General features: G+C 37.0%; 2 protein-coding genes across 13 annotated transcripts in view; one reads left to right on the top strand and one right to left on the bottom strand.

Annotated features, from left to right (window-relative positions):
* Nucleotides 1–2,571, bottom strand: part of LOC100180673 — an 8,319-nt gene extending 5,748 nt beyond the window's left edge. Inside the window, exons 1-5 of one of the 2 annotated variants that reach the window (XM_018817427.2) lie at nt 2,419–2,571; nt 2,138–2,273; nt 1,855–1,980; nt 829–967; nt 72–375 (exon numbers count right to left, since the gene is read on the bottom strand). In XM_018817427.2, coding sequence (XP_018672972.1) covers nt 72–375; nt 829–967; nt 1,855–1,980; nt 2,138–2,273; nt 2,419–2,522 — 809 coding nt within the window. In that variant the 5' untranslated portion in view covers nt 2,523–2,571. The remainder of the gene's footprint in view (nt 1–71; nt 376–828; nt 968–1,854; nt 1,981–2,137; nt 2,274–2,418) is intronic. The other variant, XM_026840773.1, reaches the window with a different exon arrangement.
* A 385-nt stretch (nt 2,572–2,956) lies between these two features.
* Nucleotides 2,957–26,295, top strand: part of LOC100176802 (laminin subunit alpha-5) — a 30,241-nt gene continuing 6,902 nt past the window's right edge. For 2 of the 11 annotated variants that reach the window (XM_026840761.1, XM_026840770.1), the window contains exons 1-60: nt 2,957–3,204; nt 3,512–3,768; nt 4,822–5,058; nt 5,566–5,736; nt 5,986–6,080; nt 6,153–6,268; nt 6,474–6,683; nt 8,151–8,285; nt 8,352–8,363; nt 8,578–8,715; nt 8,885–9,057; nt 9,172–9,274; nt 9,347–9,467; nt 9,583–9,802; nt 9,916–10,059; nt 10,139–10,341; nt 10,456–10,612; nt 11,038–11,191; nt 11,846–11,965; nt 12,100–12,286; nt 12,397–12,546; nt 12,658–12,790; nt 13,005–13,168; nt 13,369–13,581; nt 13,790–14,001; nt 14,097–14,224; nt 14,283–14,423; nt 14,497–14,822; nt 14,891–15,047; nt 15,139–15,281; nt 15,380–15,494; nt 15,739–15,891; nt 16,046–16,139; nt 16,376–16,567; nt 16,680–16,837; nt 16,972–17,110; nt 17,291–17,458; nt 17,691–17,894; nt 18,013–18,189; nt 18,324–18,461; nt 18,577–18,728; nt 18,870–18,983; nt 19,412–19,513; nt 19,719–19,865; nt 20,026–20,167; nt 20,356–20,583; nt 20,956–21,170; nt 21,289–21,441; nt 21,535–21,775; nt 21,858–22,022; nt 22,130–22,290; nt 22,397–22,570; nt 22,714–22,853; nt 23,749–23,932; nt 24,110–24,243; nt 24,741–24,782; nt 25,051–25,225; nt 25,447–25,634; nt 25,912–26,004; nt 26,114–26,246. In XM_026840761.1, the coding sequence (XP_026696562.1) occupies nt 3,084–3,204; nt 3,512–3,768; nt 4,822–5,058; nt 5,566–5,736; nt 5,986–6,080; nt 6,153–6,268; nt 6,474–6,683; nt 8,151–8,285; nt 8,352–8,363; nt 8,578–8,715; nt 8,885–9,057; nt 9,172–9,274; nt 9,347–9,467; nt 9,583–9,802; nt 9,916–10,059; nt 10,139–10,341; nt 10,456–10,612; nt 11,038–11,191; nt 11,846–11,965; nt 12,100–12,286; nt 12,397–12,546; nt 12,658–12,790; nt 13,005–13,168; nt 13,369–13,581; nt 13,790–14,001; nt 14,097–14,224; nt 14,283–14,423; nt 14,497–14,822; nt 14,891–15,047; nt 15,139–15,281; nt 15,380–15,494; nt 15,739–15,891; nt 16,046–16,139; nt 16,376–16,567; nt 16,680–16,837; nt 16,972–17,110; nt 17,291–17,458; nt 17,691–17,894; nt 18,013–18,189; nt 18,324–18,461; nt 18,577–18,728; nt 18,870–18,983; nt 19,412–19,513; nt 19,719–19,865; nt 20,026–20,167; nt 20,356–20,583; nt 20,956–21,170; nt 21,289–21,441; nt 21,535–21,775; nt 21,858–22,022; nt 22,130–22,290; nt 22,397–22,570; nt 22,714–22,853; nt 23,749–23,932; nt 24,110–24,243; nt 24,741–24,782; nt 25,051–25,225; nt 25,447–25,634; nt 25,912–26,004; nt 26,114–26,246 (9,462 nt within the window). In that variant the 5' untranslated portion in view covers nt 2,957–3,083. Of the gene's footprint in view, nt 3,205–3,511; nt 3,769–4,821; nt 5,059–5,565; nt 5,737–5,985; nt 6,081–6,152; nt 6,269–6,473; nt 6,684–8,150; nt 8,286–8,351; nt 8,364–8,577; nt 8,716–8,884; nt 9,058–9,171; nt 9,275–9,346; nt 9,468–9,582; nt 9,803–9,915; nt 10,060–10,138; nt 10,342–10,455; nt 10,613–11,037; nt 11,192–11,526; nt 11,654–11,845; nt 11,966–12,099; nt 12,287–12,396; nt 12,547–12,657; nt 12,791–13,004; nt 13,169–13,368; nt 13,582–13,789; nt 14,002–14,096; nt 14,225–14,282; nt 14,424–14,496; nt 14,823–14,890; nt 15,048–15,138; nt 15,282–15,379; nt 15,495–15,738; nt 15,892–16,045; nt 16,140–16,375; nt 16,568–16,679; nt 16,838–16,971; nt 17,111–17,290; nt 17,459–17,690; nt 17,895–18,012; nt 18,190–18,323; nt 18,462–18,576; nt 18,729–18,869; nt 18,984–19,411; nt 19,514–19,718; nt 19,866–20,025; nt 20,168–20,355; nt 20,584–20,955; nt 21,171–21,288; nt 21,442–21,534; nt 21,776–21,857; nt 22,023–22,129; nt 22,291–22,396; nt 22,571–22,713; nt 22,854–22,962; nt 23,111–23,748; nt 23,933–24,109; nt 24,244–24,740; nt 24,783–25,050; nt 25,226–25,446; nt 25,635–25,911; nt 26,005–26,113; nt 26,247–26,295 lie in introns of all 11 variants that reach the window. The other 9 variants (XM_026840766.1, XM_026840771.1, XM_026840765.1 and 6 more) reach the window with 8 other exon arrangements.

Raw genomic sequence — 26,295 nt, 5'->3', positions numbered from 1 at the left:
GCGGTTAGATACACTTTGTAAATATTCCTTGTTTACTAACAAATAGGACGAGAAACAGAAAGAAAATTCACCTTTTATTTAAATACCGCTGTGGTTCGGGAATATTCCAATTCCTTTGCCTTGAATTTGAACGCAGGTCGTTGATCTGCTCTTTTCGGGAACTTGAAAATATATTACTTTTCTTGCATAGTTTTTGCAAAGTGGGTAATTGCCTTGCAATATCTTGTTCTTCTTTGGTTACGTTTTGCCTTCGTATTTCTTCTACTGTGACGTCACAAAGTGACTCGCGTTTGAGTACGTCATATAATTGATCAATTGAGGTCCCATAGTAAGTAAACGTAATTTTTGACATCTCTTCGTCCATAGCTTCACCCACTATATAAGAAACGGCAGTTATAATTTACCCGACTGCGTCAGTTACTTCAGCTATTTTATATTTTTTAACGGCGAAAATTTTAAAATATAGTAATGTGGGGGAAGATGGGACACCTTTAGCACATAATATCCAAACATCCTGATCGAATTTTAAACAATTAACAACGGTCTACAGGAGTCATAAGAATAAGGTTTTATAATTCTTTGAATGTTCTTTGTTTACTACCAAATGTGACGAGAAAATGGAATAAAAAGGCGTCCTATCTTTCCCCACATTCATATATATTTGTGTTTTGAAGTAAAATGTTCAAAATGTTATGATGATCTTTAAACTCACACGTATGCAATTACTGGCACAAATGACACATTTTTATATGGAGATTAAATTCACAAAAGTAATGGAACTGACCACAAATATTATGTTTGGTTTATAAGAAATTTTAAGAATCCAACCTGCACTTTTAGTTGAATCAGAAATAGTGTTTATGCTCTGACAATCCTTGGGAAGTGATTCGAGATACGTTGTCTTCAAACAGGTTCGGTTACGAGAAGTGAATACGCTTTCGTAGATATCGGTTGTGTATTTTACAACCTATGACAATATTGTTATAGTTATATTTGAGCAAAGACAAATGTGACAAACTGTGTATTTAGCTTCAAAATAGTTTAAATTGTGTTAGATATTTATACGAACTCATACTTTTCGATAATGGCGCATTGAGGGTGTAATGTAAAAGCTGCTTTCTTATGGTGAAGCTTATACATTACAGCTTTTATTGTTTGAATGAGAACATAGTGCCACAGAGACTTTCTTCTGTCTCGTGGGAATATGAAAACGTATTCAGTTACGTAGAAATTATCAGACTTTTAAAATGCTAGATATTTTTAAATCGGTTTTGACACATTCTGTCTAAGTGTCTGGTCACACAAACTATATAGAACGTGAATCATCACTACGCACATTCACGCAAGCGTTTCTCTTGTTTATATTTGCACTTCTATACAAGTTTTTACACCAAACCTCAAATTGTTTCTGTTTTTGTACTTGCCCTACTTAAGCATTCTTTATCCGGGTTACTCAAACAATAGTATATAACGTCAAGCTGATCTTGCCCGGTTGCTTACGTTTCAGACAGTGGTTACATGTTCTAGTCACACCCTGCCGTGGCTTTATGTGTTCTAGTGTCTGGAGCCGTAATTAAACAGTCGGCGATCGGTAGCGTTTCGCAAGCAAATGTTTTCTTTAACTAAGTCATTTGTGACGATTAGCATAAAAATTGTTTCCATTACAAATGTGATAAAATTGTGTTTGTAGTTACATATTCGTTTCCGGATACATTGCGCATTGAGTCTAATGAGTGTTTAATAATTCCTACGATACAACTTATAAACGCATTAATGCACCTATTTACATAGTAACGTTTCTAACGTTTTATAATTGTTGTCGTTGCAACCAACGTTTCCTAACCTAAAACTCACATGTCCGGCCTTTTCCAGTTCTCTAAAAGTTTGGCGTAAAGCGTTCAACAGCCTTCCCTCTGTGACGCGGAGTGACGAACAATCAAACCACAGATCACTGGCGACGAATGGCCAAAATTGTCTTCCCTGTGTTAAATAGAAAAGGAAAGAAATTGCTAATATAATACCATTGTCAAATTCAATTTATGACTTGTTTTAGCTTCAGTCTGTAAATAATTCCAGACCTGAGACTGAAATGTATATGTAAACTCCTTGAACAGGAATTAATACAACGCACATTTACCGTTATATCCTGCACTGTAAAAATCGGGTGTTTTTGACCATAGCGTTCGCCCAACAGCTCCGAAGGTCGTGTTTCAGCAAGGTTATAATCAGGCAAATACAGCAGCTCTTGAACAGCCCGGTTAAGGTCTACATTTCTGTGTAGAAAGTGAGTAATAATTGCTGGAATTTAAATTAAAAAAATATGATATGTTAAGATTTAGTTTAGAGATTAAAATACTTTGGAGCATGCGTTACAAAGTGTTTATACGCTATAAAAACTACTTGAGTCAATTAAATTACCTTTCTAAGTTTGGATTGGTCTCAAAGCTGACCTTCTTGCTTTGATGGACCGCATTCCAGCGAGCTTTCGAATGAATGCAGTCCAATAAATCCTGCTTTAACATTGTATTGAGCGTAGTTTTATACAAGGCCTTGACTTATATGTTCATTTGATCATGTGCTTTTGATTCAGGTTTGTATTGATTTTTAATTTCACTGAAGTATCATAATACGTCGTATGATTCCACAGTGTGGTATTGAGACGTCATTTAGAAACGTGAGAGGTCTGTATTGCGTCATTTTGGTGATTGTTTATATGTCTGAATTGAGGTCAGGAATAAAAACTGCAAATTTTACAGCTATTGTCTTGTGCCATCAATAAAACGTAACAAAGGGCACGATAAACGCATCGCGATTTGCGCGAAATCTTGCCCAGGGGTCAGCTGGAACTCTCAGACAATGGGAGAAACAGAAAAAATAGGAGAGTGCAGATTCGAGCCGCTAGCCTTTTTCTCTATAGCCGACTAGCGAGGCGTGCAACCTTCAAGAGCCGGGGATGTCGCGACAGTAATCATTCGACACAAATTGACGAAGCGAATACGTCTCGAGTCTGATTTGTTGATTACAAAGAAAGTGAGAGATAGTAAAGAATTCTTCGAGTCGTACATTTACAGTATAAGGCCGATATGCTGCGCCTGGCGATAGCATTTGGTCTGGTTTGTGTAACTTTAGGGCAAATAAGAGATGATATATTCGTCGTAACTGAACAAAATGTGCTCAGCCCGCCTTATTTCAATATCGCTTCAGGTAAGTTGGATTTGGAAAATAACTTCTTGTGTACGAAATTTATAATGTCGGCTTATTAAATCAATTTGTGGATTTTATATGCGCTGCGATCTGTTTCGTTAACTCCGATTTCTGTTGTACTAAATAATAAGAATATCAATATATGGTTGTTTTTACGGTAGCCTATTGTATGTCGGTATCATACTGCAACAATGGATAATGTCTGCATTTCACTGCGAAACAAAAGCTCTAGTTTTTATTGGTTACTTCAACGATCTTTTTCCATAACTTTAAGTTAGCCTTTCGTTAAAAAAAAAACATTTTGCAGGAAAGAAAATTGGAGCCACGGCAACGTGCGGTGACGAAAATGAGGAACTATTTTGCAAACTGACTGGAGGTACCAACTTCGAATTCAGCAATAGTCTTCACCAGGGCCAGGTTTGCGACATCTGCGATGCCACAAATCCAGAGAAAGCTCACCCTGTTAAGAACGCAATCGACGGTACTGAGAAATGGTGGCAGAGCCCCCCACTTTCCAGAGGGAGCCAGTTCAACAAAGTGAACCTCACTATTCATCTCGGACAAGTAAGTGGATTGAATGTTCTGCTATACCTACCTTATCATATAAAGTTTCAGTTAAACCTGGACGTAAATGTATTTGTTAATCGAGCATGTTCCGTGGTTCTGCTTTTGGTGCTGTTTGATCATCTCGTTTACCGAAGCACGGCGCATATTTGTGTTCAGCCTATTACGTCATAGGTTGTGGTATGCAATATCGTCGTCTCCCGGGTTTTTATACGTGTGAACTGCTGCTGTTAAATCGCAACGATAAAACCATACAGCTGCAAACACAGAGGCCAATACCTCAAGAAGACAGCACCACAATACGGTTGACTGTAATGAGTAGACCCTCGAGGGTTAGATAAGATTGGAGGCGGAATGCCTGCAATGCGTTTGCGGTTTGTGATGTGGCTCTTGTTGATAGTGAATGTTTATTTGTTTTATGGGCTGACACCATGAAGTAAAACAATACCTACTCTTTATATACGAGATCTTTAGATAGAAAGATCTTCGACACTTCGCCTTAAACTCTCATTCAAAACGTTATGTTTTAATTGTGTAAACGCCGCTGTTCCATTGAATCAGCGGCGACGACGTTACGCTCGGCGTCTGAATGACTGGTTTCCGCTCTCAATACCGCAACGTTCTAGGCCAGTGCGCTTTGTTTCTTTCGATCTCCCGTTGCTTTCCCCGAGATTTTCGTGCTCTCAGCGCTGTAGTTATACTCAGCCACAGGAAACAAACTGCGGTTTCCTTTACAAGTGGCCTGCTGTGCTAGTCTATTGGCCTTCCTGTCGGTGAAGCGCCCAAGGGCGCGAATTAGGATTATCGGCCGCTGTTAGCTGCACCCAGTTCTAGTAGAAGCGGCACCATGTAAATTCGATCTGGAAGAAATTTTAAGCCACAATTAACACTAATTAAATGTAGGTCATTAAAGCGTCCATCAGTTAACACGTACACAAGCGCCACCCACAGCTTTAATTGCTCAATTCGTGTAACAAATTTACTTCTTTAGCTTTGGTTTTAAAAAAATGCCAAACATTACTTCTACACTTTAACACAATCGATTCTTTGTAGGTGTTCCATGTTGCGTATGTCCTGATTAAGTTCGCCAACTCACCAAGAGCTGGGACCTGGGTTTTGGAACGCTCCTCTGATCATGGCGAGACCTTCCAACCGTGGCAGTATTTCGCAAATACCAACAGCGACTGTTTCAACTTATTTGGAATGGACAGTCTTGAAGAAATCACCAGGGACGACAGTGTTGTCTGTACCTCTGACTATTCCAGTGTTGTGCCTTTGGAGAATGGAGAGGTAGGTAGCATTGCACATCACTGTGTAATTGCACATGCTGTTTGCTTAATACTCTCATATTACTCAATTTTGCTTGTCCCATATGTGTACGCAACAGTGTTTGCTTACAAATATTGCCCTGCTATATTATGTGGTTGGTAAAGTAAACCTTTCAATCTTTAAATCCTATGTAAAGACTACCTGCCCCCATTCATTTTGTCCCACTAAGAAAATCTCATTGCAGTCTTATAATTTTAGAATACCGCGTTTCCTGAAGTGGCCATTATGTGCTATTCAGGAAATCCTTACTGACTTGTTTTTCCCCAAGGCTGAATTGTGGTATAAAGCACCACCTCTTTAATATTTTACAGCTGCTATCAAATTCAAAATGAATCTTGAGACGCGCATAGGTTAATGTAACTGGATACAATTTTAAGTTATTTTTTTATAATTCACAGATGGTTATTTGTTAATGTAAAAACAAACTTACTGTATACTGATTTTATTTCCTGTTTTCTCCTCAATTAGGTTATTGTGTCAATGATAAAAGGACGACCTGGAGCAAATAACTTTTCATATGCAACCGTATTGCAAGAGTGGAGCAAAGCCACAGATGTTCGTCTTCGTTTCTTAAGGACCAAAACTCTTCTCGGACACTTGATGGCGATATCTGAACAAGATCCAACTGTTACTCGACGGGTAAACAGCTAAAAGTGTATTACAAAATAACAGTAATACGTTTTTACAAAGATATCACAACTAAATATAGCATAATACAACAAAATTATCACCTACCAAGTTACATATGTGACAACAAATAAGCAGGATGTCTGAAACAGGACAAACCTGTTTTAACAACTGTCATTTCCCCCTATGCAGGATAAACAAGTTACATTTATTAATCTTTTATTTATGTTGTTATTTACATTGCCTTTATGTTTCCCACAGTACTACTACAGTATCAAAGATATCAGTATTGGTGGAAGATGTGTTTGCAATGGTCACGCTGATACGTGCTTGCCAGATAAAAATGACCAGTACAAGTAAGTAGAACAAAAGTAATCTTCTTTAAAATTCTTGCTATAACTTTTGCCTACATTTGAATTTTTGTCTAGGTTAAAGTGTGAGTGCAGACATAACACTTGTGGCGACAGCTGCGAACGTTGCTGTGAAGGTTATGTACAGAAGGCATGGAGAGCTGCTGTTCCCGAATCTACAAACCAATGTGAAGGTAAATACCAAATTTAAATTTATAACGTTATCTATTTTTAGTAGAAAGTATATAGTTTTATCTATATTGTGGGTGTGAATGGTTTTTGATCACATGATGTGATGTGATTCACATCTAGTTTTAATAGAAAGCGCAAAACAAAATCTGTGTAATGCTTTTACTTGTAACAAAAACTTACGTAAATTACCATTCAACTCTTTTTTAGCCTGCAACTGCCATGGTCACAGCTCAGAATGTCAGTATGACGAAGATGTGGCACGTAGACGACTTTCTATTGATCTTGCTGGAAACTACGAGGGTGGTGGTGTCTGTCTGAACTGTCTTCATAACACGGCTGGTATCAACTGTGAGCAATGTGCCAGTGGTTATTGGAGACCATCATCAGTTGACCCACGGAGTATAGATGGATGCAGACGTAAGTCTAGGCCACGTCATGTCTGTTTCGTGTTTTGTGGTTTTCTTTTGTAGTGGTTTGATTTTCTCATTGATTTAAGTTGTGTTACAATTTTCCTAGTATTCCATCACACACAGAGTGCAGGCTGTTTTGAATCTATGCTTTGTAGAAAACCACACTGCAGCCAATAGAGTTAAAAGCGTTTTTCTTCCTTTAGCAATTGGCAGTTACAGAGAGACTAAACAAACTCAATCCGTTATACTGGAAACACCCAAAACAGTTGTAAAAGAAAATTCATCAAAATCACAGAGGATAAATTCTAATAGTTCTTCACATTTAAACTTTAGTTATAATCTTGTACCCAATGGTTTATCAATTGGAAGTCATACAAGCTCAAGTATTGGAATGACAGATAACAATGATAAGGAAATTAACACACCGGTCAATGGTGATTTTTCTGAAAAGCAACCAACTCATTCAGTACCTCTGAAAACAACATCAAAAAGCCATTCTATTAAAGTTAAGCCGACAATAGTAAAACCCACACAGAAATTAGCCGTTACTGCACAAAAATCAAGCCATAAGAGCAAAACTCAATTAAATCAACATACAAGAATGGTATTAGTATGGAAGCTTGTAGCTGAAGCATATCACAAATGGAAACTAACATATGAATACAAAACAAAGAAATATTTCAATCCATCCGTTACATCTTCTATTTCATATAAATATAAAGCAATTAAAAACTTGCCAATAAAACCAATCAAAGTATTAACTCCAAAGAAGATACAGCCAACACCAAGTGCCCATTTTGACACCAAATTTTCTTCTAATGAAAGCAGTTCGAAGAAAATAAAAGTCAACAAAGTTTTACCTAAAGAAGAGATGACAACAAGTTCAGCTACAAGCAAAATATTATCCGCAACAACTCAAACAACAATTATAAATGTTACATCAACAACAACTTCTACACTATCAACTACAATATCTACCTCCACGGTTGACATAACCGCAACAACTGTAAAAACTCCTCGAGCATTGACTAGTCCAGTGGATGAGTTGGTTGAAGAAGATCTTCTTGTTGAAATGATACCTCCAGTAAAGTTGGCCACAATTGCTCCAATTCCAGATGTGGAAGATGTCAATTCCGCTTCAAGTTTTGATATCAGTGGGTCTTGTTGTTTCCCGAATGTTGAGAATGGCGCACGACGAAGCACCGAATCTCATGCCCAGCATCCCAGCAAAGAGAAAGTTTCAGAGCCTGCCATCACCATCTCTCATGCTGCACTTTGCTTGCCATCACCTACCCCCACTGTGTATGCAGAACATTAAACTATTCACCATTTGGTACATGGGCAAATGTGATCACTTCACAATGCATGGCTCATCTTATTGCGATGTGTTTGAATTTTTCATCCATATGCAGATTTTGCATGGCCATATATCAACCTATCCAAAAGCATATATTAGTTAACCTTTATATTTCAGCATGCGACTGTGACAGCACCTACACTGTAGGATCCTGTGAACCAAACACTGGTCGATGTTATTGCAAAGTTCAGTATGCTGGTGACAGATGTGATCGTTGTGCACCTGGATATTATGACTTCCCTGAATGCAGACGTAAGTCACAATTAATCTTAATCTGAAATAAATAATACAATTAAACAAAATACTTTTTCCCATCAGTTCCAGGTCAAGGTAAAGACGTAATTGGTATTATGATTTTAAACACTCACAAGTTTGGTTGTCTTTACAGACACAAATATATTCACTGTAACCTAAACATAGTTTTTGAGTTCTTCGCACAAAATAAATGCTGCACATTTAAATACTCTCTATAGTGATGATATTTGCAGTGCGGTGTGCTTAAACAATATTTCATTGTATCTAACCTTTATTTTGCAACCCACAGCTTGTGATTGTTACTACAACGGAACCTTAAATGATGTTTGTCTCCCACTTGGTGATGCTTGTCCATGCAAATACAACTTCGCAGGAAAATACTGTGACGAGTGTGCACCGGGGTTCTTTAACTTCCCACAGTGTGATGGTGAGTTCTGTTTAGTTTTATAAGCGTTTTTACTGTAAATTTAATCACGCTATGAAAAATATGATAGTTTAATGCCTTGGCAAAGTGGCTAACATGCCCAGAGTTTACGAGTTCAAATAAAGGTTTTCATTCAAAAGTAAGCCTTAACCTGTTACTTATTTTTCTTCAGTCTGCGAGTGCACCGGTGAAGGAGTAGCATCTGATGTGTGTGATCCATACAGTGGAGCTTGTCCTTGTGCTGATGGATTTGCTGGACCATCTTGTACTGAGTGTGCAGATGGTTACTTCAACTATCCACTCTGTCAGAGATGCCCATGCAGTGATGTTGGAACTACTGGCAATGTAAGCAATTAAGATTTATTTGTTTGCTGCAATACATATGTTAATGTTAAACAAGTCATATCCCACACAGTGATGGTTAAGTATTTCATATAACATATTATATATGTTTTTCAGGTCTGTGATCCTATTACTGGACAATGCATCTGTGGCGACAAGTATGCTGGACAGAGTTGCGATGATTGCAGATCTGGATTCTTTGGATTCCCAGTGTGTCAAGGTTTGTCATCCAATGTTTTATGTGACTCCTAATTCCAATAAAAGTAATCATATTACCTAATGTTTCTCACAGAATGCCAATGTACTGAACCTGGCAGCCTTGACAACACGTGTGACACACGCAGCGGACGTTGTCACTGTAAATCCAACTACCGAGGTGAAAGTTGTGAAGAATGTGCCCCTGAATACTATGGGTGAGTCTATTTAATAAAAACTAACCTATAGTCAATGCAGTTTTCAAAACTGAAGTGCTTTCAGCCTATGGTATAATATAAAGACAGTAATATACTGTAATATGACAATTTTTAGGTACCCCAACTGTGTCTCCTGTGACTGTGACCTGCGTGGTTCACAAAGAACAACTTGTGATCAAACCAACGGTCAGTGTTTGTGTCGTCCCAATGTTGGTGGGCGTGCGTGCGATCACTGCACCCCAGATTATTTCAACTTCCCTCGTTGTGAGGAATGCAGCTGTGATGCTCGGGGTATTGAATCTGTTGTGCCAGGAGTGTGTCTTGCTTTCACCACTGTAAGTATATTATGTTTAACACAATACCATACAGAACATTGGGCCATGAATAAAATTGTCAATTATTGATACAAGATAAGTATTATAAAATTTTTTCAATATTCTTATTTTAGGGTCAATGCGAATGCAAACCAAACGTAGTTGGAAAGAACTGTGATATGTGCAAACCACTGCACTATGACATTGACCAGGGATGTGTCAGCTGTAACTGCTTCCTTCAGGGAACATTAGATGGTGTTGGCAACTGTGACAGTGATGTATGTGAAAAGATATTTATATTTTTGTATTTTTATTCTACATTTTGGTTATATCATTTTAATTATCTTCGTTTTTCAGGATGGACAGTGCTTCTGCAAACCTTACACTTGCACACAACGTTGCTCACAGTGTGTTGATGGGTTTTATGGTTTGGAGGACCTTAACTACCTTGGATGTACCAGCTGTCAGTGTGACATTGGTGGTGCCATGACTGCATCTTGTGACAAGAACACAGGGCAGTGCCGATGCCGTACCGGAGTTGCTGGGCGTCGTTGCAACAGGTTTGTAGTAGTTTAAAAACAAAGCTTTAAAAGCAAAAAAGTACACTGCTTTAAAAATATTAAATTACGAAGAGTGCAAACCACAAAACAAACCTACCTATAATACTTTACTAGAGCTGCTGATGGTTCTTACTATCCCACTTTGTACCAATACCAGTATGAGCTTGAGTATGGTAAAACACCAGAAAACCTTCCAGTTCGTTATGGATTCAGTGAAACTGATTTCCCCGGTTTCAGCATGAGTGGCTATGCTAAATTCTCTGTTGTCCAGGTTAGTTTTGTTTTTTATTATCTTTTGCAACATAACCCTGCTTTCAAATAGGGGCAATTCAAATCTTTACTGTTGTTATTTTTTTATTTATCAAATTTTATTTGTAGATAAAGTTTTTTAAGTTATGATATTAACTCATTGGGGTCTGTTGCGAACTATTCTGAACTGTTTCTTTTAGTCATTCTGCTTTTGCTCTTCTGTCTATTGCTTTGCAACAAGAGTCCTTTCCCTGCTGTTTGATTTTGACATATTATTAAACTAATATGGCATTTAACTGGCTTTACTGAAATTATAAAGTCACAAACTTTAAAACCCGATGTAACCTGCTGATGCAGCTTAACCGGAGTATTATGTTGTTCAATAATACATTGTTTTTGTGCCTATTTATTTTGTGACTAACCACATGTGCCCGGTACTAACTACAGTCGACTGTCGTCATGCACGCCCCGGTGAACACGCATAACCTTTACCGAGCAGTCATGCGTTATGTTAACCCAACTACCGACGCTATCTCTGGAACCGTATACTTTGTTTCATCACTCAACGAGGATGGTTCAGAATCAGCAGAATGTGTTGATTGTAAGTGCTGCCCACTTGTGGTCAAGCATGATCGTCGTTTGTGTTGTATCTTGTCAATGTTGGATAAAATTTCTGAGCACAAAATCTTGCAGACACGCAATCAGTGTCATAACCACCACCCCCACATTTTGGTTTCATAAAAACAGCATGTTTTTTTTAAATATTTATTTTTAAAGCGGTGCCTTGCTTTTGCTGCATGTTTCAATGTTTTCACCACTTTCTGTTGCACTTCCACTAACAACCTCACATCTTCAATCTACGCACAGACTACAATCCCAAAATTATAAACCGTAATAATTTCACTTACACATAAAACCATATCCTCCGCCCTGTAGCAAAGTGTGGTGGTGCCAGTGAACGTACACAACAGTGGATTGTACAGGATAATGTTCCGATACGTGAACACTGGCTCTCAATCAGTGTCCGCCAACGTAACTGCAAACTCAAATTCACCGTCTGATGGTAAGGTCGAAATTCCAGTAGTGGATACTAATGACAAAACCCGTAGCTGCATGCATGATTTGTTTTGTATTTAGTTCATTCTTGCCAAGAGTGATTTTTGCTGTGATTTTTCTGATAACCATGTTGGTCACTGCATGAAGTTGTCATTGTTTCCTTGCTATACTCTGTTAACTTTTACCACTGTAACATCAGGTCCTGGTCAGAGCCAAAAAGTTACATTTGAAGTCACAAGTGAACCAAGAATGGTAACTGTCTCAACACCATTTGTTTTGAACAAAGGCGTATGGACAATTGTTATTGAAGCTCAACCAGGTAAAATTCCCATGAAAAACAAAATTGTTTTTTGTTATAAACTTTTTATCAATTTATTTTTGTTTTTACAAATTTTCTATGGTATTTAAAATAGATACATATTTTAATCTAAACAACTCTTAATCCCTCTTTAGGTCTTCTCATTGATTATCTTGTTCTTCTTCCATCTGAATACTATGAGCCTGGCATTCTTCAACTTACATCCACCGTCCCATGCATTCCATCCATAACCTCAAGTGACACTGAGTGCGTCATGTTCACTCATCCAAGTCTTGGTGGCTTCACCATGGTTGATGTAACCAACCATGCTGGTAGTTTAAGGTAAGAATTAATATCATTCCTTAACCATTGTGCTACCTCTAGTAAATAACACAGTAACAATGAATAATCTTGAACCCAACAAACTTTCACATCAACTTTACTTTGTTTAGGACTGACTCTCCTTCCACCGCCCACCCAGAGATGCTGGTTCTTGATGGAACAAGTGGGGTTGCTGAACAACAAACCTACACTGTTGATATCGCTCTGCCGCAAGCTGGGAAATATGTTCTTGTTCTTGAATATGCGAGCACACAAAACCAGTAAGTAATAAAGAAATTTTGAATTTATATAAAAAAAAAATTCAAAAGTTTCTGTTTTACAAATGTTAATTTTTGTAATGTCATCCCTATTTACCAATGTTTGTGATATAGGTTACAAAGATCTTCAGTGACAGTGTCAGATGGAGCAGCTAATGATTATTCAGATGTTAAGTTCAATGTCTACGCTTGTCCTTACTCATTCTTGTGCAGACAAGTTGCTCTTGGTGTTCTTGATGATGTTAAGGTAAATATGTTATATGAAAATTATCAGAGCGTTAACATTGGGCACAAGGTGTATCAATAGAACACTTGTGTTGTAACGACTATTGTTTCTGACTCAATTTTCAAATTTAAACATTTTTTATATTTTGTAATCCATGCAAGGATAGAGCTAGTAATGTTAATATTAAAAAATATGTAAGTAAAGTATAGAACTTAAGAAAAATGTTGAAATTCAGGTGTTCGAGCTGTCTCTTCCAACTATGAGAGTCACCATGACAACAGAGGCAGGTGCTTCATTTTACATCAAGTCATTGACGGCAATCCCATATTCTGAATGGACGATGGAGTTGGTTGAACCAAAACCACTTTGCATTACAACAACCGGTCCTGCCTTTGATCAGTAAGTTATAAAACATAACATAAACAATTTTTTATGTATTTCTTTAAACGATAGGGAAGGTCATATCATTTTAAAAAATAAAAAGAAAGGAAACTACAACTATCTTTATGCTGTAAAAATCCTGTTTTACTTTAATTATTATAATACCACCAACAAGCACATTTTTATAGAGATAAGTTTTTAACATAAAAATATTGCAGGTGTGTTACATCGGTGTACCCAGTTCCACTCGGAAGTTCAAAATTCAACGTACCTGTGCCAACCACAGTTGATGGAGATGATGAGCCTGCACCACCGACATTGCCCGACAATATCAATGATGAGAGTGTACAACTAGTTTATTTGGATGGTGCTGATGTAACTGGAGGTGGACAAACCACTCTGCAGATACCAATGAACCTTAGGCCTGGAAGGTGGGTAGTAATGTATTACTTAGGTTAAAACAACGTTTCCTAAAAATTTTCCATAAATGAAAATTTTTTTAATTTTTGTTTGAACCACACAGATGGGTGTTGGTGTATATGGCCAAGTTAAGGGTAATGAGCAAGACTTTACTCTTATAGGAAGACTCACACACTTACATGTGTTATAACATTAATAAAATAAATTGTGTTTCACTAGATATGTCTTCCTTGTTCATTTCTACAACCCTGATCACATAAGTTTTGCACCACGTGTGGTGATTGATGGCGGGATTGCTTCCACTGGTGACGCCAACATCACATACTGTCCCAGTGCTGATGGTTGCCGGGCAGTTGTTACTAAGGATGATGGAAGCGTTGTGGTTGATATTACTGTCCCAACAACTACCTTCACGATCACTGTTCCCAATGGTGTGTATACATTTGTTTTTGTAAAGTTGACTAAGTTTAATATACATAAATAAATTAGCTTTTGTAATTTTTGTAAACATTTTTTTTTCTTTCAGGCAAAGCATTCTGGGTTCAATATGTGCTTGCGGTGCCAGAGGCAGACTACAATCCAAAGCTGCTCAACCTTTCCCCTACTGACAAATCTAGCGATTTTATCAGAAAATGTGGCACAGATGGACAACAGGTAAGACAAACAGTAAAAGTTATAAGGAAATGATTTTATTGTTTTTAATTTCTTTCAGAGCTTTTACGGCACTTTGGAAAACCCATCTGAGTTCTGCCAGGAATCGATCTTTTCACTTACAGTCAACCACAATGCTGGTGCACTTCCATGCAACTGTTCGGGTGCTGGTACTGTGGGTGGCGGAGATGCTGCTTGTGAGGTAAAATATCCATTTAAACTTTTACAGTATTATACAGTGGTACATAACTAATGTAACCCTTGTTTACATGCAGGCATATGGAGGTCAATGTCCATGTAGACCAAACGTAATTGGACGTCAATGCGAGCGATGTAAGACCGGATATTTCAGCTTTCCCAATTGCCAACCATGTGACTGTGGTGGTGCGATGTGTGATCCAGTCAATGGAAACTGCATCTGTCCAGTCAACACCATTGCCCCTGCATGTGATGAGTGCCAACCTCTTACACACTCCTTCGATCCAATCCAAGGTTGTTTGGAATGTGATTGCAACGCTGATGGAGTTGAAAATGTAACTGACCGTGGTTGTGATGTTGCTGATGGGCAATGTAACTGCAAAGAAACGGTAACCGGACAAAGGTGCGTTTAACACTTTTTTGATTTTCTATGGCTTTTATGAAGTTTTTAACCATAAAATTAAATGCCAGATGTGACCAATGCAAGCCTGGGTACTTTGGATTCCCGAACTGCCGCAAGTGCCAGTGTGATGAGCGTGGAAGAGCATCAGATGGTTGTAACCCAATCACTGGCCAATGTCTCTGCAAGCCTAATGTGGCTGGATTACAGTGTGACAGATGCAAAGATGTGAGTAAACTCTTTTAGTTTTTCTTTTTAAAATTTACCCCTAAAAAAAATTTTGTCAAACACAACTAATTGAACCATGTTGTTATTCCAGGGTTCATTTAACCTTAATGGTACCAATCCAAATGGATGCACTGAATGTTTCTGCTTTGGAGTAAGTGATAGCTGCACACCCACACAATACCCTGCAACTGAAATTTATGACATGACTAACTGGAGGATGCTGTACCTACAAGAGTGAGTGTCCAACATCTGAAGGCAGTACGCCCCAGAACACGTTGTTAAATTCCTTGCACTCATTGGCTTTTTCATATTTTAACTTTCGTTTTTTTCAGGCCTGTTCCTGAAGTTGAAACATCTTCTGATGGCCAAACACTCCGTGTTGATGTTGCTAACAATGGTGGTGCTCAAGACCCACAGTCGGCTAAGATCTATTGGGCTGCACCAAAGGTATTAAAAATCCAGCTATAAAATATAAATTTTGAACATAGGGTGCTAATTCTTTGAGATATATTTTGCCTAAAATGGCATGATCAGTCTCTTATTCAAATAAAGATGTCTGTTATGTATTTTATAGCACTTGATCCTGAATATTATTTTGTTCCTAGAATCGTTAACTTCATACGCACTAGATCTCCCTTAATTCATCACAGTTGTTAAATACCACGCGACCAACAAACCTTTTTTTTTGCAGACGTATCTTGGGGAAAAGGTTGGTTCATATGGTGGTGACCTTCGTTACATAGCTTCATATTCATTTGGAGGACGTGGTGATGCTGATTTTGGATCAGTTGGATCTGCTCAGCCCGCTCCTCTTCTAGCTCCAGTTCCTGATGTCATACTTAAGGTAACTTTCTTCAATGGTTAAATTTCGTTTGTGCAGTTTGTGCAATTATTACTGCATTTCTATAGATATATTTGTCTGCAAAATTTGTATTTTTACAAACACGTTTTTCTGTCAGATTTTTTTAAGCACATAACACTTTTGATTTGTTTATAAGGGTAACAACATGGTAATTGGATGGGTTAATGAAGGAGGATATGAAAACGTGAACTTGAAGCTTTCGGAACATAACTTCAAACATGAACAAAGCAGTAAGTTGCGAATATACAAAGTGTTGGCATGATTGCGACTATACAAAGCGTTGGCATAATTGTGTCCTAACTGCTTACCTCTCAGGTGTACCCGTCATGTATTTTTCTAAAAAGTTTTGGACTTCTGTTTTATCTATAAGTGTGTCATTTTACCCTTCCTATCTTTTAGCTTTTGTAAACTTTTATCATCTTAGTGAGAGAAGATACAAATAAATGTATTCACTCATTCTTTATAGATATTCAAGTCACCAGAGCAGAGCTGATGATGGTCTTATCTGATCTTCAATCTCTCCACATCAGAGCTGCTCCGGAAGTTGGAGTATCAAGTGTGAGCCTCAGGGATGTTGTCATGACGACCACCGACTACTCACTTCCGCTTGGATCAGGAGCAACCATCCCAAGTGTCGAGGAATGCAGTTGCCCACCAGGTAAACATGAGATAAAACCTAATTTTTAGAAAGTTTTTGACACAATGATGTGTATAACAAAACATAAGAAACCATCAAACAGCTTCTCATTAATCACAGAGTTGTTTATTAGGCTACCATGGACATTCTTGTGAATTTTGTGATGCCGGCTACTACAGAGATCAAAGGGGGCCATACCTTGGATATTGCAAACAATGTGATTGTTATGGACATTGCGTGACTTGTGATGAAGTTGGCCCAATTTCATCGAAAGACTGTCTGCATAACACTGTAAGTTTAGTTCAGAACCATTTAAAATGTATTCAGAGAGCTTTCAGTTAAAAAACTTCTTTTTTTATAATTTTGGTATGGCTTAAAATATTCAAGTTATCTAAAACTTGTGTCTTACCTCTTGAATTGTGCAGGGTGGCGATAACTGTGATGTTTGTATTGATGGTTACATTGGTAATGCTACAAGTGGTGAAATTGATGCATGCCAACCTTGTCCATGCCCTTTCCCAATGGAAGATGGAAACTTTGCCGATACTTGTGAGCAACTTGATGGTAAGTTCTATATAGGTGTAATTGAAATTAGATTTTATAAAATACAAGGGAAAGTTTTAATACAAACATTACTGCTCCTATATGGGTGACATAATTGGCTTCATTTTCAAACATTTTGGAAGTTAAAAACGGACAATTGTGTTTTTTTGAAAGTTTTTTTCAAATGTACTTTTTTATCAGGAGAACTTGTGTGTTACTGCCAAGTCGGTTACACTGGTGCACGATGTGAACTGTGTGCATCCGGCTACTTTGGAAACCCAGCTGTGTATGGTGGATCATGCCAACCATGCAACTGTCATGGAAACCTTGACCCCAATCTTATCATGGAAACTTGTGATCCATTGACAGGTGAGTAAGGGGTGATACTTTGTATAGAACTGGTGTGAAAACATATAATATTAAAATTAAAGTTATATTATATAAAGCTAATTTAAAAGTGATGTGAAAATACTAAATTCAGATCATATTATATATAAAAGATCAAAAAATATTTTGGCTGTACTAATGTTAAGAAAAAAAGCTTTTGTTTAAATAAAATGATAAATTAGAAAAAAGATAAATTCTTTATTGTTACAAACAGGCGAATGCAGTGAATGTATGTTCAACACTGGAGGAAAATATTGTGAAAGATGTGCAGATGGTTACTTTGGTGATGCCATAATTGCACGGAACTGCACAGAGTGCGCATGTGACGCATGTGGAACAAATGTTTGTGATCATATGATGGGACATTGCTCATGTCAACCTCATGTAATCGGAAGTCTGTGTGATACTTGTGAACCAGGTAAGACACTAAATTCTTTAAAATTAAACTTTTGGCCAAGCAGTACACTATATTTTACTAAAGCACAGGTTGAGCACATTGTTATTTCAATACATATTAAAACCACACCTTTTTGCAGGATTTTACAATTTCGATAGTTGCACCGGTTGCCAGAACTGTGCATGTGCTGAAGGTGCATTGAACAGCGTCTGTGATGTCAACACTGGTGAATGTCAGTGCGCTCCAAACATTGTTGGCGCTCGATGTGACAGATGCGCGCCTGGATTTTATGATTACTCTGAAATGGGATGCAAACGTAAGAATCATATATTTGACCAGCTTAAAATACGGGCCAATGTCAAGCCAGTCATAAGGCCAACACTATAATTTGAAACAGTTTGAACACTTAATATTTGTTTCTGTTTCCTAACTTTCTGTATTCATATACAGCTTGCAATTGTCGCAACAATGGGCCATGCAATCCAGTGAATGGTCAATGTGAATGCCCACCAGGAATCACCGGAGTACAATGTGATCAGTGTGAACTTGCCCGTCATATTTTACCACCAGGCGCTCGGGAGTGTGAGAGTAAGTAATCTCCTAAAAATCGATAACTTAGTTATTGCTATAAAAACCATCATATTGCATTAAATAAATTTGGGTACCCACATGATTGAAACTTATATTAACACCTGTTTTGAAGGATGTGGAACCTGCACAGATGATCTGCTTGATGAAGTTGAACCAATGACATATCAAGTGAACGCAGCTTTTTCTCAGCTTGCCAACATCTCTGTTGGAGTCCACGCATACAGGAAGCTCCAGGAACTGCAACAACTGATTGAAAACGCAGCGGTAAATTAAAATTACCAGATTTTCTAATGTATTATGCGGTAGTGTAGCCTGTCCTACTTTACACTTGGCATACTGGGTTAGTAATAAATATGTTGTACCTCGTTTTAAAACAAGTTATAATTAAACATTTACTTTTAACAGAACAACAGTCTCATCGAAGAAGGTTTTATGACTGGAACTGTGAGAAGTGCTAACAACCTCTTGGGAGGGGGACTTGCTGGTCTTGAAGAGATGGTTTCCGGCAGTGGAGAGGATGTAAGACACAAACCTTAAAATAATATGAATATTATCTAAGTTTTGCTTCTTTTATTTTCAATTTAAAATGAAAGAAATGGCTTTTATGTTGAATGAATCACTGTTTCATGGCATGTTATCTGTAGATAACATATGATGTCAAACAGTTATAGCTCTTGGCAAATATGCATGTTATTTTGTAATTACTCGCTAAATATCCAGCTCTATGCTTTTAGAAAAGTAAAGCTACCTTCTAGCACAGCTCTTAGCTAAGCTTAGCACTTGCCTAGGTTATTATCACTGCACCACAGTGGCTTATGCACACTTAAGTGTTTTTAAAACGCTGATAATTTTGCATTTAATTTGCATTGCATAGTAGCAAGGTTTGTTTGATCAAACTAGCTGTTTATCAAAGCAATTTTGATAACAATTGTTGCACAATGAATTAGATTGACGGTTCTGGCATGACCAGAAGCGCTGCCGGCCTGAATCAGCCACCCTCGTCGTCGTTTAACGACATTTTCCTTGTGATTTCATACGGAGAATCCGCAGTAAGTTGCTTGTCTTGCATGCATCTGTTGTATATTTTTATTCTCAAATTCGAACATTTCTTTTAGTGCACCGCTTCTTTTGTTTTAATTGAATGGGCATTGTGGATTTGATTAAATTGATAAAACAATTCAAAAGTAGCACACACTTTCTGTTAATATCTATGTAAATATTTTGCACCAATCTAAACGAAAAACCCCTATTTAGGTTTCGGAAATGTGCAACCATACTGAAGTGCTACTTGGAAAAGTGACTGAAACTGAAAATGTGACAATGAATGGACTCGCAAATGCAATGGCACTTGAGACTGTCGCTGGAGAATTTATGGCCGATGTTGCAGACCTCAAGATGAAGGTTTGAATATTACAACCTTTCTTTTAAATTCCATAGGTGCATAGGTCATACAGCAATGAATAGTAAGACGACCCTGAATAAATCAACGCATTTTAATTTTACAGTTTAAAATCAACAAATTTCAATTTCATATTTAACTTTATGATCAATATTCCTTCAGCTTAATGAAGAAGCCTCTGGTGATGCAGATGACTATTATCAAAAACTCAGAGATGCAGAGATGATTTTATCTCGGATGCAAGAGCGAGATTTTGTTCCAATGAAATCAGCTGCAGATTTAGAACTTGGTCTTGCAACAGATTGTAAGTTAAATAAATTTAAGAATTAAAAAAAAAGAAAAAAAAACTTTCCTCTGAAAAGATTTCACGGAAATTAAATTAACAATTATGGAAATCAAGAAGCTTATAAAATGTTCAGTGTCATTTACTTTATCAAACAGCCTGTAGAATAGGATGTCTTTAAAATTAATTTAACAACATTTTAATTCCAGTGTTCGACCGAATCAACACAAACTTTACCGTGCCTGCCACAAATGCTTCAAATAAAGTTGATGCTCTTGGTGAAGAACTCACAACAAAACGCAACAAGCTTAAGGATCTTCGATCTAAACTCAATGACGCAATCTTAGACGTAAATGATGCCACGACAGCAAATGCTGTTAATAGAAAAAACCTCACAGAGATGACAGATTCCATCAACAGTGAGTGGGCAATGCATGGTACTTTGGTGTTCCTGCTTCTTATGCATGTTGTTTTGCTTGTAGTTCTTCGATAATTAATAACTAAGTAGATTTGGAATCAAGATGTTAAACGTATTTTAACATTTGTTTTGTGATTAATTGTTGTTACTAAGTTTTCCTGGTGAAAATTCACACAATACAGTGATTCTAATGTTGCTAAATGCTGATAATAAAATTGTAGATACCTTTTACCTATTAACAAATTTTCAAAATTTTTGCATGAAGTTTAAACTGTAAAATAATAAGCTTTGGGTGTATTATGTGTCATTGACATGGCTGCATGTTGCTGAAGTGTTTTGCTGCTTATTTCCAAAAGAGCTTCAATATTCTGACATTTATGTTACCTTACAGAAATCAATTCTGACTCGGCTATGGTAGAAGACTTGCTCACTGATGCGGAAACATTGCTGAATGCATCAGTGACTTCTGTGAATGGACCAATCACAAACGGAATTGATGAGCTTGACCAATTGCATACTGGTCTGACAGAGAGCATTGGAAGGCTGCAGCCTTTCTATGATAACCTTTCTACCGAGCTAGAGAGTGCAACAGTACTGGCTAATGCTGTAAGTATTATGACCTATGTTTGATAATAGACAAATACACTTAGAAATCGTTTACAGTACATTTATTTATAATGTATTACATAAAAGTAGATTTTCCTGAACTAATTTTATGTTTTAGTCAATTGCAAAAGCGGCTCAGCTTGCCGATGATGCTGCAGCACTCAGTGCGATCGTTGAAACTGATTCCCAACCACACCGAGCAGCAAACGTTTACCAGGAGATTTACATTGCTATGACCAACGCTGCAAATGCGGCAGAAGAAGCATTGATGGTAAGATTCAAGAGTTTAAATTTAAATATGACAACATTTGTATATTTTTGTTGGTGATTCCACTTTAAAACTATTTTATTTTTTTGCATTTAGGAGGCAACAAAGGCTGAAAATGATGTTGCTGATAAGAACCTGCAAGCCGCAGCGGAGGCAGCAGAACAGAGGAGCAGCAACCTTCTGTCAGAAACACAAGATCTTCAGCAAAATGATATTAGCAATTTGCAAGATAACATGATGATGACAAAAGATAAACTTACAGAACAGGAAGCCAGTGTAACATCCTTGAACAATCAGTTGGATTCTCTGAATGCTGCTATTGATGCTTTGGACAGAGGTACAGTTGATTTATTAAGACATTTTTAAATTATAGATTCATATGTATGGATTAAGTTTAACAAATTTTATTTTAACTGAAGGAACTATGGATGCTGACATCGCTTCAACTCAAGATATTGCTGCTGAGGCAGATAGAGCAGCAGATGAAGCCACGGTTCAAGCTGATATTTTACAAGATCAAATTAGGAATGCACCAGATCCCAACACCGATTTAGCAAGAGAGCTTGCTGTAACTGAACAGTTGTGTAAGTTGAATTGGGTGTATTTGAGATTTTTTTGTTTGGTAAAGAAACTATTTGACCTGTTGCTAATTTTTTTAAGCTAGATTGCGTAATTTGCATTCATGTTTTAGTAACTGACTTAGAGACGAGCGTACCTGTACTTGAGAGCACAACACAGAACACGCAAGCCAAGGTAGAGAGACTTCGTGGGTTGGAGAGCAGTCTTGGGCTTCTACAGAAGATTGATGATATTAAAAAGAAGATCTCACTCACTAGACATGTTGCAAATGGGGTAAGCAAGCATGTCACAACATCAATAATTGAACCCCTCTGGTTCAATTTTATGGAATAAGTATAACAAAAACAATCATTAAAATTTAATGTATAACCTTATTCAGGTTAAATCTTCAATGCAATTCACGAGTGTACCAGAAGGTCAACCTGTGCAATATGTGCAACTTCGTACCCCTGTTACTGTTCAAGGACTTGAAAATAACCTCATTGCTGAATTTTACGTCAACGTTGACCCAGAAGCTGCTGACAACTCACTCATGTACATTGGTGATGCTGCTGTAAGTAATAACATTTTCGCGTCTTGTCCTAACATATCATTATTTTTTAGTTTTCCTGATTATAATACCAATGTCACATTTAATTACCATAACAATGTAAATACATTAACTTATGCATAGCACTTATTGACTTTTCCATGCAGAGGTCCGATGGTGACTTTGGTGCAGTAGAAACTGTTAATGGTAAGGTGAGGTATTACTTCAAAGTGGGAAATGGATTCAGACAACTTGAGAGTGATGTTGCAATCAACACTGGACAATGGCACAAGATCATAGTTCGAAGGTTAGTGTGGTTAAATTTTACCATATTTTAATATAAATCTATATTAATTACATGCACTTACAATGCCCAAAACACATCTAATAATTTACACATCAACACACAACATCAGAACGATTGGTGAGTCTTCACTTGAAGTGCAAGATAATAACTGGAACCTGCTAGGCAAGAGAAAGGTTATTAAACCAAAGAAGAGAAAGCATATGAAACTGGGCAAGGATCCCGTTATATATCTTGGTGGATTTCCCGCTGATTTTGTGGTAGGTTTTCGTCACGGATGGTGGGATTTCAATTTGGCGTGGTTTTCTTGGTGATAGGCCTATACACTGTGTGGTATTGGTTTTATTGGTGGCACTTATTGTGTGATTTTATTGTAGATAAATTTGACTCTCTGGTTTGAATCATAGATTAACCAGTTTGGTAGTGTTTTGTAGATTAATGTTGATTTATCTTTTATTAAACCTGATGTACCGAGGCTGTTGAACCACGCTATATTACTTGGTTTTGTCAAGGTTAATATAATGCAAATCATTTAAGTTTTCGTTTTATAATCCTGAGAGGTAGTAGTCTGCCATGTAGTTTTGCATAAGTCTGGTTGTATTGTTTCCATGTCTAATGTCTTTATTTTGTTATAAATCCATCTGGTTCTTTCGATCTTTGATTGTTCAGTTTGTCCAGCTTCTTAAAATATAATTACATAAATCAAAGTGGTGGCTCAAGGATTTGTGTTATAATGTGGTCATGTTCTATAAAGAAGCGTTCCATCACAGTGGCACACACACATACACACAAACACAATATATACACTATCACAACCACAACACCTTCTAAATTAATCTGAACCGTCATATAACATAAGCGTGAACAAACATTAAGTTTCCATAAAACACATTGCCAGAATTGGAAACTTTGGTTCTTTGGAAGTTGAATATCCATCACAAGAAGTGGGACGTGGGGATGGTACACCTGCTTCAAGCGTGGCTTCTGATTACAAAGAAGGCAGAACTGATGGCCAGGAACAAGTGGCCAATATCCACCATAGCAGCATGAGTTTTTACATGGGTGGAAACCCGATGGCATCGGTACACTTTGCATGCTTTTGATTTTTGTGTGTTGTGTGGGTTTTGAAATAGAATTTTAATATTTAACAAAAAAGATAACCGTTTTTCTATCATTTAAACATTTTTCTATCATTTACCAGAACTTAATTTATCACCCTTGATTTAGTTAAAAAATTAACTTTAAAACAATTTTTGCAGCCACCAAGTCAGATTCAAAATCATCAAGTTGGTTCCGCATGTATTGGCGAAGTGAAACTTAACAATGAAACAATTGGAATTTGGAATTTCAAGGCATATGAAGGACCTAAACCTGGACAGAACTGTGAAGATAGGTAAGAGTCCAATATCTCACATATTTAACTTATTTTGATATACCCTTTGTTTGGTTACTTTTGCACACCATTTCTTTTGCTACCTAAGTTTAATATTTCTCCCCCTTTTGGTCTATTAATTGCATGGCATTCGGGAACATGGACACTTGTATGTAAGTTATTGAGCAGCAGGTTTTACTAGGTCATTGGATTATGACGCAGTGGTTGACCAATTTAGGAGGTGGGTTCGTTGCTACGAGAAGTTTGTAGTGTCCCATCCCCATATTTAGGTCCCATAAAAGTTTGTGAATTCACAAAACGCATGTGTAACTCGTGAAACGGTCACTGAGAAGATCACAGCCTATTTGTTATGTATTGAGAGACACAGCTAATGCTAGCACCATAACACTCATGCTTTGTAACACCAACTCTATAATAAAATTTTAACTCACTTTTCATTTTACTACTAACTGCATGTAACTCGCTTTTGCTTAATTTGCTATATGTGCTATTTCAAGGCCTTCATCTGATGTATCTTCCAACCCTGATAACTTACTTGGGTAAGGACGTGTGGTGTTTATTATACAAAGTCACTTGTGACTTTGTTCCAATACCTTGTTTCGATTATAACATTCACACTACTAACCTGCATGCTAAACCACAATTGAAAAAAAACACAGTAAACTGCATGAACTGTTATTGTGATACCTTCTGTTCACTTTAAGTTTAAAAAAAGGCAAAAAACATCAATGAAATGTTTTTTTTTAATTAAAATTGCTTGCAAACCTTTAAACTGAAGCAATACCATTAACATTGTCTACTAACCAGGGTGGCTGGTCTTGGATCAAACCAAGTTTGGAGGTTCAGTGGATACGGAAGTTATGTACGGATTGCTCGTTCAGACATCAGTTTCCTCAACAACAATGCAGGCGTTCATTTTATTGGATTCAAGTTTGAAACTCTTCAAGATAATTCACTTCTTTTCCTTGTTGGACAAACCACTGTAAGCAAAATGTCAAAATATATGTTATGTTAGAAATATGTTACATTTTATACTTGTAGTTAAAAAATGCAGAGTTCTTCTAATGTTAGTAATGCTTGTAATAAGGTTACAATCAGCAAAAAAATAGTATTTTGTTTCTAAAGCTTCACTTTCCTAAATCATTTTAAAGTTTAAAAACATTGTTGTTTTATTCTGTTTTTCACCTTAATATTGTATTCCAGGATCAATTCATTGCACTTGAGGTGGTTGATGGTAAACTAGTGATGACATGGAACTATGGTTTTGCTGGTGGCCCCCGAAACCGAACGCTACATGATGTTGGTGATGTGACGATGCATGACCGACAGTTGCTGGTAAAGACTGGTGTTGCTACAACTCATAGAGTCACTGTGGTCTCTGTTGATCTCAGGTAAGTAATGCTTCTAGTTATATGGCCTTCCTAAAAATAGCATGTTATTAATTTACAAAAAAAGGGAATAATTTTTAAAACAATTCTTTTTAAAATTATAAATTTAAAAGTATAAAAAAAGCAGTGTAGTTTAAAAAATCCTAAAGAAACAAGTTTAATTTTCTAAAACTTGTTTTTTTAAATTTGAATCTGTTTCAATACCAAGGGAAACAGTTTATTCACTCAGTTATTGATATTTATAAAACTTGTATCTTAACCATACACTAAAATCTTGTAGACTGATATTGCAAGATACGTACGACAATGGATCACCAAATATTCTTGGAGATGTATGGATTGGTGGAATGTGGAACACCAACATTAACCCAGAGTAAGTTGATTGTTTACATTACATCTCTTGTAATTTAGAAAAAAAAAATCCTAAAAAAATACACAAAAATTTCCAACATACATGATATTAAATGCGTCCGTTGTTACAGCTTCAGATCACTTCTCCGCAACATTGACGTCTCATTCCGTGGTTGTCTTCGTGAACTGAACTTCAACAGCCGAAGCTTTGATATTCAAAACGCAATTGAAAACATGGGTGTTACAAGAGGTTGCCAAAAAGAGGTTGGTATCAGATACTATTAAAAACTGTTAATGAAGTGGCTGGAGTTGT

Source organism: Ciona intestinalis, chromosome 2 (assembly GCF_000224145.3).
Source record: "Ciona intestinalis chromosome 2, KH, whole genome shotgun sequence".
In the NCBI taxonomy this organism is placed as follows: domain Eukaryota; kingdom Metazoa; phylum Chordata; class Ascidiacea; order Phlebobranchia; family Cionidae; genus Ciona; species Ciona intestinalis.
The sequence above is the reverse complement of the archived record's forward strand: the minus strand, read 5'-3'. Positions and strand labels throughout refer to the sequence as shown.